General features: G+C 34.9%; 1 protein-coding gene across 1 annotated transcript in view; it reads right to left on the bottom strand.

Moving 5' to 3' along the window:
- Window positions 1–274: 274 nt before the first annotated feature.
- Window positions 275–9,991, bottom strand: part of SYT4 (synaptotagmin 4) — a 44,576-nt gene continuing 34,859 nt past the window's right edge. The window contains exons 2-4 of the mRNA XM_026039020.1: window positions 6,766–7,580; window positions 5,144–5,264; window positions 275–2,209 (exon numbers count right to left, since the gene is read on the bottom strand). Of these exons, the coding sequence (XP_025894805.1) occupies window positions 1,902–2,209; window positions 5,144–5,264; window positions 6,766–7,580 (1,244 nt within the window). The 3' untranslated portion in view covers window positions 275–1,901. The remainder of the gene's footprint in view (window positions 2,210–5,143; window positions 5,265–6,765; window positions 7,581–9,991) is intronic.

Raw genomic sequence — 9,991 nt, 5'->3', positions numbered from 1 at the left:
CATTTTTTACAGAACTTTATAAACACTGTTATATCAAACACATTCTCAAAAACTGGAGAAATTACTGACACAAAACCTGAAAGAGTTTCAATAGAATTCTTCCAGTGCTATACTTGCATATTTCTTATTTCAGCGTCCTTTACTGCAAACATATTTTGGCCATATGAGAACACATGAAGTCAACCAAAAAGCTCAAATAGGTTTCTATAAGACCTGGATATGCTGTTTAATGAGACTGATTTAATATCCAATATATTCCTTTTACTTGTATGCCTGTTCTGTTACCTTCATTCACACAGAGCAGTCTCTTCATTCCTGGATAGTCTCATTCACTTGAATGGTATTCAGTGGTATACGTGCAAAAAACACATATGCAAAAATACTGAAAACTGCTTTTACACTTTTTAAATCTTTGTTATTTCCACAGCTAACATTTTCTTCATATAAATTCTAATTGAAAAGAACAGAGGATTAATATTTGCAAACAGTACTATATCAGAAATCAGTGTACAAACTTTAGGAACTAATTTGCTTTCAGTTCTGCTATGGTTCTGACAGCCTAAAAATGTATCTGGTGTAACAAGGAGTAAATTTCACAGGCCTAAATATTTTATTTCTGTAMTTCTCTATGTTACACTTCATACTCCCCCGACCTGGCACAGTTTAAGAAAGTTAATATGTTCATATGTCGCACTAACATGAAATCATGATGTTATTTTCTCCTATCACCACCAATTTTCAGTACAATCAGTAACAGACATTAACTCAAATGATCTAAGTGAAATGTATTTTTTTTCAAGTAGTTCGCCTAACATAATGTTGCATGAATTATAATGTGAGTTTGGGTTCCTATCTTGCAGAAGTTTAGGAATGCATTCAACTTCRTATGTTGGAAGTAGTGTTATTGACTGTAGTGAGATGATTCACAGTTCAGGATGTTAAACAGAGTAAGAAAAAGAGGAACAACTTTCAATACTGCTAAACTGCTTGAAATATAACTGGTGAAAAAACACTGACTGTAGTGTTATGTATGTTGCTTCATTTTAATATAAATATTTTATCTTGACTAGAAATACTAAAGTGTCAACCTTCTCAGAGGAAAGAACTCAAACCATACTTAAATCTCAAATTCTCCCCAACCTGTGTCATGTGTGGTAACCTATGAAGGAGCCCTTTGACAAACAACAATGTTAATTTGCTCGCTGATTTTTATCATGTATCTACTTTAGTTGTTGTAATAAAACTCCATGTTAAATATATACATATTAAAAAATCCAAGTGTAAGTAATTATACAGTAATCCCACACATAGAACAGTTAGTTGCACAGGATGTGATATGTAAAGCAAATCACTGAAAAACTTTTCAGTCTTTGGGATGATCTAAATATAAGAAACCAAAACTTACAAATAATGATTGAATTTTCATAAGAGAAGGTTTCTGATGGAGGAATTCTGAAGGAATTCTCTTCTTATTGTCATTCTTAGTGGTTTTTATAGGGTCAGTGCCTTCCTCCAGTAAACCACCTTTTCTCTTAGATCCAGTAATATCTATTAATGATAATTAAGAATATATTAATATTCTTCTGTGTAAGAATACTAGTAAGATTTCCAGTGACTTATTCATAACAGATAGGCTCTTCTTATTGAAGTTAAGGGCTATGTAAACTCCAGAAGAGTAAGAATCTCTTGTCAAATTATGTTAAGGACTAATGAAAAAGAAATTCATTGATTTAATGTGAAAATTCAGCTACCTTCTATTCTGATAATTCAATCCAGTCCTTACCCCCTAAAAAAAACTCTTGTAGTTACAAGCCTGTAATTACACACAGCAAAGAAAGGAAATTGCTCCTTGCTAATGGAAATATATATAGGTTTTTAAGTTCCAACCTTTCTCTAAGCTGCTAACCGTCACACAACATATGCCATTTGGCAATTTGTCTCCTAGGATATTCACAAATCTCTTTCCAGTGCTCTCCTGCTGTTCCTTCTGCTGAAGATCCCAAGGTTAATCGGCCAATGACCTCATTCCTTGACCCCCTATCTGAATCTAACACCAAAAATTCAATGCTGATATCATCAAGACCCTCACAAGGAATGTCAAAGACAAATAATTCATTGAACACAGCATTCGGGGTGCATTTCTTCACATGGGTTTTCTTTTTAGAGATTCTTTTCTTAGCATGGTACAGGTTCACTTTGACATAAGGATCTGCAATGACAAGAAAAAGAATGTGCATTAGCTGCTGAATATGGCCCTTCAAAAGTTCATCAATCTTGTTAATGATAAGCTTTGCAATATACCAGCATATTTGCATCACAAGAGGAATTGTTTCAACTTATAGAAGATGATTTATCTCATTTAGCTTTGATGGTCACATCTCGGTCAGTCCCTTTACCTTCCTTTATAGTCACCAAAAATGTAATCAATAGAACCAGCAAAGTTCAAGGCATAATGTCTCCTTCATGACATTAATCCTCCCTGCTTATCCATTAACCTGAATGATTACATCACCATTGCACATAAAGATGAAAATATACTGAATTCTAATAGACTATTAAATATGTATGCCTACATATTTATGTGTAATAGAAATCTACTTTTCACATTTATTCAACAAGTTAGAGTTTAGCATTAATAAGAAAGGCCTAGGAAAGGGGAGAATGGTCTTATGCTGAGAGGATGGATGAATGGATGCTCTTCACTTCTGCTGCAGTTTTACCAAAGCCAGTTAGCTTGATTAAATTGTTCCCACTGTTTTTTTATTGAACAAATGTAGTACTTTAAACATAGGGAGATTCTTGTTGATATATGTATCTGACTATATGAGGGTGATGTACTATCAAAATGAGGAAAAGAAGGGAAAAGTTCATATTTTTCATCTCTGTTAATCAACTTTGAGTGTTTGTGCTTTTCAGAACTTTTTTACTGTTGCAAGATTCTTTTCCTATTACCTTTAATGATGACTGTACTTCTTCCTTAAGAGAAATTCTTGTTAGGCTACAAAACACATTAAAAATCATCCTTTTCAAGTACATTAACACTTATTTCAGTGCAAACATGAGCCTGTTTCCACATTCAAAGGTACAATGTAAACCTCTCCCTATTGAAACCAGTCAAATGTGATATTCCATGCAAAAAAACAGCTTTCAAATTTCAGGTATAGCTGAGTGTAAGGAAAAGAAAAAAAAAAAAAAAATCAGATTTAAAAACACTGTGCTAAAGTTTTCTGACCAAAATGGTCAGATGATAAAGAGATTTTTATTTTCTTAATCTAAGAATATTTCGAAAGGAGTAGTAGATAATATATCTTCACTCTTGTATTCTATACTTAAAAAAAAAAAAGTTATAGATATAATTAATGTGTTGCTTGCCCCAGAATGAGTGCATGCCACATGAGCATTCAGTGGATATATGCTGCTGTCCATTTCTGTTTAAATGACTGTTTCTGGTGATATAATAGATAAAGCCAGCATATTCCTTTTGATTCTTTTAGGTCTTTTAAACACTTTGTAGCTGATGACCAATGAAACTTGTAAAATTTAGTTGAACTGATGAATGAAACAGCCTCAGTGTGAAAAAGATCCCATCTTCTAAAGGAGATTCAACGAGGAGGTTTAGCTGACCACACAGGGTCCCTTAAGCAGAGCACCCTCCTCTGTCCAAGTTTTATGTAGGTCTGATGAGAAAGACTCAGTGGGGATAAGGACAGTCACAAATGCTGTATGTTAGTGGCACCCAAATATCCATTGAGTCAGGACTAGATGATGACCAGCAAATAATGAAGTATTATGTAAATGAGCTGGATGTCCAGGAGCAGCATGACTGCCTATAACTCTTAGAAATATTTACCGCTGTTATAGGTAACTAGGTTGGACTGAAGTAAGCACAAAGAACAAGTAGAATTTATAGCTTAACTCATAGGAGAAATTGTAAAGCAAGTGTGTGGTTTGAGTGCATTATAGAGACTAGGTAGCTGYTGAGACCAGGAGGGCCTTTCTTTTCAAAGCAAACTCTTTTCTCACCAGCACAGATCTCRGCCCAAGAGATCAGCTTGCTATCATGCATCTTCATGAAACTGCCAATGTCTGTTATCCCCTTGGGGATGGCCGTTGAAGGAAGGTGTGCTTGCTTATAATGCAGTAAACTTTTGGGCTCCATTTATCTCTTCTGTGATATAAGAATAAAAGTGAGATCAAAAGGGAGAATTCAGTGAAGCTCATGTAAATGGGAGATATTTCTATCTGCTGTACCAGATCCATGGCTGGTTAGACCGGCTAGATAAACTGCAGTATCTCTTGGTGTTAGAGGGAGAGGCTGTAGTATTGACTATAGTAAATGATTCAGTGGCTACCAAAACTACTTTCTCCTGAGCTTCTTTCAAGAAAATCTTGAGAAGTGAAAGAATATAGTATCAATAGCACATGTGCATGTCTGTAGAGACCTGTGTTATGTACTTTCGGTTTATGGTATTTTTTTTTTTTTTTTATTCTCAGGTAGTTAACACATTGTATTTTAGTCTGTTATTATGTTATCTATCTGAACATTAATGTGAACTTAAGTGCAAATCTAGTATTCATTTCAAAGAAAGTTCCACTGAAGTCAAAATGATACAAGACCAAGAGAAGAGAGTGCGAAAACTGCCTCTCCATTGTGCACCAGGAGYCCCTTTCATGAGAAAGGTTAAAATGTTACAGCTTACTTCCAGCACTGGGATAGTTCAGCTTTTAAGATTGCCAAATAAATGTTACTGCTCAGTGGACCAAACTCAGGACAGTAATAGTAACATCTTCCAGTAATATTAAACTGAATTTTTGTCATAACTAAAAGCTTTTAGTATCTGTCAACACCATCGCATACTTATGGCAGATACGTTCAATTCAAGACAGTGACAAACTTCATTTGTTTCTATTGCTAACAGATGCCTTGAATTTCTACTCTGTGATTGGAGATAAAGTCTGTAAAACATATATCCTGGAAATTAAAGCATTGACCTAAATGGGAATAAAATTAACAGACTGYGAATAATAGAAGCACTATTCCTTCATTTCTAGGCCGTTTTTAATCATTGAAATGACACATTTTAGCTGTGTCTGCTCTGTTTACTCTGCATTCTTAGAGCACATTCATTAGCAAAACCGTTACCTGATAATCCTGACACATCAGATTTAGGTAGATGTCTGGCTTTTAAAACAACCACAGTTAGTGTGTTTGTTGTAGACTGATAACAGAGAGAGATCAGTAATTCTCCACGCCCAGATGATTTCTGAGGAAGTGAAAGGAAAAAAAAAAAAAAAAAGACTTTTTATGAGCAATTATCCTGACAGAGCTTAAAACTGGAATTAAGAATAAGATCTTTAAATGTCACATAATTGTATTTCCTGAGGTGATAAAAGAAGTTATCATTTATAGAGCTGTGCTAGTTTACATAGCGGATATTTTTTCCTTCTAATATAGTTACATAACTTTTTTTATGGTTTGCTAGTAGACTGAACGTTAAATAAATAGAAAACTAAAATGTATTTTAATATGATATCATTAGTTTCAGAGATGAAAATATAAATCCTAAATCCTGGGAAACAAACTCAATGAAAGGAAAAGATCTTAAACAAAACTAAATACTGTAAAAAACATGTTAAAAGTTGAGTAGAGACAAATCAGAAAAAAATCTTCAATAAAACCTTTTTAGCCAGTAAGGATTCAAACTATTACTGAAGTCTCATCCCTAACAATCTCTAAAGGACTGTCATATAAATGGAATAAGGTCAAAGATTTTCTGTATAATTGTTAGACTGAATTTGTAGAAGTAATAGACTTATTTCACAAAAACAAAGCAAGCAGGGGAAGCAAAAGGAAACAGTACTTTATGTATCAGTAAACTCAATAAGATATCAGCAAAATATCAGAGACATAGTTATAGTTGTAATACAGGAGCAGTAGAATTGCAAAATACCAATATCAGTTATAGGTATGTTGTCTGGTAGACATTTATTTGATTTGGCAGCGTGCTTAGTCTTTGAAAACAATCAGATTGAAAGTCAATACACATTCTACTTCCTTGGTAGAGATTAAGAGATGTGTGTGATGCATGAGCATTTATGTGGTTCAGTTGTGATTGTTGTAAATGATCTTTACTTTCTGTAACCACATAAAAAAAGGAACTATTTTTGCCCAGTGAAGTCATCATGTTTTATCACCGACTTCAGTGAGGCTTTGTCTGCTCTCATATCTTACTGTCCTTAGCAGAGCTGCTGCCTGTGTCACAATTCTTAAGAAAGAGGCAATAACAGCACAGAACTATACCAATAGTATTGTTCTATTAGTGCCCAATACTATAAAGTACATCCATATTCTTTATGAACCTGCTACAAAATCTGTGGAGGTAAAGGTTTTCATTGACTTTGYGAAAGAGTGACTTCAAACAGGAAAGGGGAATAGTACATAAATCTTTGCATTATTTTGTTTTCAAGCAAATTCATGTGGATTGAGGCCTCTTGGCCTAATGTAATGGGCCCACTCAAACTTTCTGGACCAGCTAAACAAGGAGGTAGAGCTTAGGACACTGGCATTTTCTTATATTATGCTCACTGCAATGTTCTTTTATTACGTTTGTGTAACTGCTTCCTTATACCAGCCGATTCCTTATGAAAGCATCAGCATGGYTCTTATGATTGACTTGCTTCCTTTCTAAAATGCTCGCAGCATTACACAAGAATGATAGCTAAAACTGGCACAATACTCTTAAAGATTAAATAAAAACATGTTACCCTAACATTTCTTTTGATGATCTCTCTGTCCATTAGCATCCTTCCTCCCGACAATTCAATTCCTGCGAGGGGGATGAGAACTTCTCCAATGACATCATCTCTGGAAAACCTGTCAAAGCTCAAGATCGTGAAGTGAAGTGTTAAGTCTTGGAGTTGGCTATAGGGGATCCCATAAAATGTGAAGGTCTCATCAAAAGCTGGGTCTAAGGTTTTTCTCAGCACTCTGGTTTTCACCTTGTGCTTCTTCTCAGGCAGGATTGTCATTTTGATGTAAGGATCAGAAGTCATTGACTGTTCATCCATTGCTGGCAGCCCACGTGCTTCTTTGATATTCACTACAAATGCTTTTTTCTCAAAGTTGTACTCTAAGGAGAAAAAGAGAGTTCCTARTTTGTCTTGTTTTTCTTCAGAAGACAGGGATGTGGTTGATTTTAAGCTGTCAGGGGACACAGAATCTTTATTTCTTTCTGCAAAGTGTTTTGGAGACAAATTTTCAAGATCTGGAGAGCTCTGGGTTTTTGGGGCTGTCTTGGGGAAGTTGCCATTTAGATCTCTCTTCTCCAGGTCAAGATGGAGAGAATTCTTTGGCGTCACTGATTTGTTCTTTGTTTCGCTTTTATCATCTGCTCCAAACTTCTTCTTACTGTTGAGATTTTCAGGGTAAATGTCAACCCCCTTCAGAACATGGACAAACTTATATGGAGGGGTCTTATTGGATTTAGAAGATTTACGCTGGCAGCAGATCCAAGCAAAAAGGGAGACAGAGAAGACAAGGCCAAATGCACTAAAGATCCCAACCACTGTAGGAATTTCATCTGYAAATTAAATAAATAGTAACAAACACATAACCAGCAGTGCCTTGGATTCTATGTGATATTTCATAAAATAATAATTAAATAAAACAAACTGATACGAGATAGTAACAGCAGCCAAGCTGGCAGACTGAAATGCTTTGCATAGTACATATTGCTCGCCACCTKCAGGCGTAAATGTGTAGTCCYGTACCAGGCACACTTATGTTAGTACTTTTCCATACACAGTGTAATTGGAAGGAAAATACTATTCCTGTCCTAATAGTAATAACCATTAGTAATTGCTCGAGAATCACTCATCCCTCTATGTGTAGTTTCTGACTTTAAATGGAACAATTTTGTCTGAGTGAGTAATGCTGTGTTCGTCAGAAGGCTTCAGCTTTGAGTGTATGGAGCTTTGTTGGTTAGAAAAAACAGATTCTGAAAAATGCATTACTTATAGATCCATCATCTACTTTCCTCACACTGCTTCCTAGAACACTTTGTACACTCAATTAACTCCTTTTTTTTATGATCTGATCCTGTAATTACCTGGAGGTGTCTCTTGAAGGAAGGGAATTTAGGAGGAGGTTATAACACTCAACAGTTTTGATGGGATTTTCAGTAATTTGCAGGGGGATGTCTATTAAAAAAAAGAAAAAAAAAAAAAAAAAAAAAAAGGCAAGTTAACTATATACCAAGTGTCTTCCAGATGGGTGTGACATTGGACAGACACATTTGAGCCCAAAGCTGAAAAAATTCTTAAGTGTATCATTGATACCTACAAAGCTTTGAATCTATGAAAGTATAGATCAAAACTATAAGAAGTTTACAGGCAGGGTCAGTAGTTTTTAGGAGAATGTAAGAAATACGTTAGAAAGTATTTTTCTTCTACATTACCCTGAATCCTATACTTGAAAGATGCATAAAGAGAAAGTGTTGCAACCTTCAGTTGCCATGTGGATGTAATAGTTGCACAGAGAGTATCATTAGACCTTCACAACCATGCATTGAAGGGGCAAATGAGCTCGACTAATTGGAAATCCAATTTTGCCCATAAGTAACATTACTAAGTGAGTTTAAACCTCTCACAGTTTAACAATCAAATCTAAATCCTTATTCCCTGCACCGGTGGAAGGCTAGTAGAATATTAATGGAATGACATTGTTTATGCATAAAGGCAATTGTGTAACAGTTCTGGTTCTCTGGCAAGCAATTAGCAGATCTTTCTGGATGAGAATAACATCACTATCCCCCTCTATGAATGACTCAATCAGTTTAAAACAGGTAAAAGCCAGTCAGATAGACATGCTGCCATTATACCCTTTTGCCTTTTAGTAGCTAAGTAGAGATATATATATATATATCAAATCAAATTAGGACATAATGTTCCAGCACAAAAAGGATCAGGCCTGCCACTGAATTTCATCTAACAACTCGCCCTTTGCCTTCAAGCTGTATCATTCTGCATACTTAAGTGTAAAAATTCAATCATACTTAAAGGCTATTTAAAGCATTAATTTCTGATGACTTCTTGTATTTTACATTTCTACCAATTCTGCAGCCCAGGGAATTCAGGAAACTCAGAGCCACGTGCTTAACTTAGGAAAAAAAAATGCTCTCTGGTTATGTAWAGAATTTTCAATCATTTCATTAAATATGATTTGCACATTTCCAATACTGTTTAATTAGCTAATATTTTGACTTCTTGTGAAGGTGGAGATGATGCTATATTCTAATTGTACTGCTACTGAAAGCAGTAGTAGGATCAATTTACTATTTACATTTTTAAGTATCTTTAAATAGTAATTAGATGAGCACGATGTCACAAATGTAGTTAGAAACATCTAGTGGGTGGGGTAGAAAAGAAGATGTAATGGTAACTCCAATGATTTCACAGTTACAACTAATTGTGTTACATTTCTTGCTTTTGTCATAAGGCAAATCAACTGGTTAGTCATTCCAGATAGCTTATTAATAGGAAAAGCTATCTATTGATCCTGGGCTAAATTGTTATTTGAGTTATGTGATGCAAACCCGGAGTCACTTCACTTAGGTCAGTGGAATGATCCTTGAATTAAAACACTGAGAAAGCAAACAAAATCTTGGCTAGAGTCAATATCTGTAAAAGGAGAGTACAGAAACACTTCTACCTACTGTTCACCCGAGTAAAGCTATTCATATGTATATATATATATAYACACATTTTATAAGTGCACATATACGACTGCTTCTGAAACTTCCTGTATCACCTACATCAAGTGATTAGAGAAGACAGAGCTGAAAAGTTCATTGTTATCATTGTTGTCTTCAAAAAAAAAAAAAAAAATACGACTGCTTCTGAAACTTCCTGTATCACCTACATCAAGTGATTAGAGAAGACAGAGCTGAAAAGTTCATTGTTATCATTGTTGTCTTCAAAAAAAAAAAAAAAA

The sequence above is a fragment of the Nothoprocta perdicaria genome, unplaced genomic scaffold (genome assembly GCF_003342845.1).
Source record: "Nothoprocta perdicaria isolate Ctin4 unplaced genomic scaffold, notPer1 scaffold_10, whole genome shotgun sequence".
NCBI classification, from domain to species: domain Eukaryota; kingdom Metazoa; phylum Chordata; class Aves; order Tinamiformes; family Tinamidae; genus Nothoprocta; species Nothoprocta perdicaria.
Note: the sequence above shows the minus strand (reverse complement) of the source record. Positions and strands in the feature narration are given on the sequence as shown.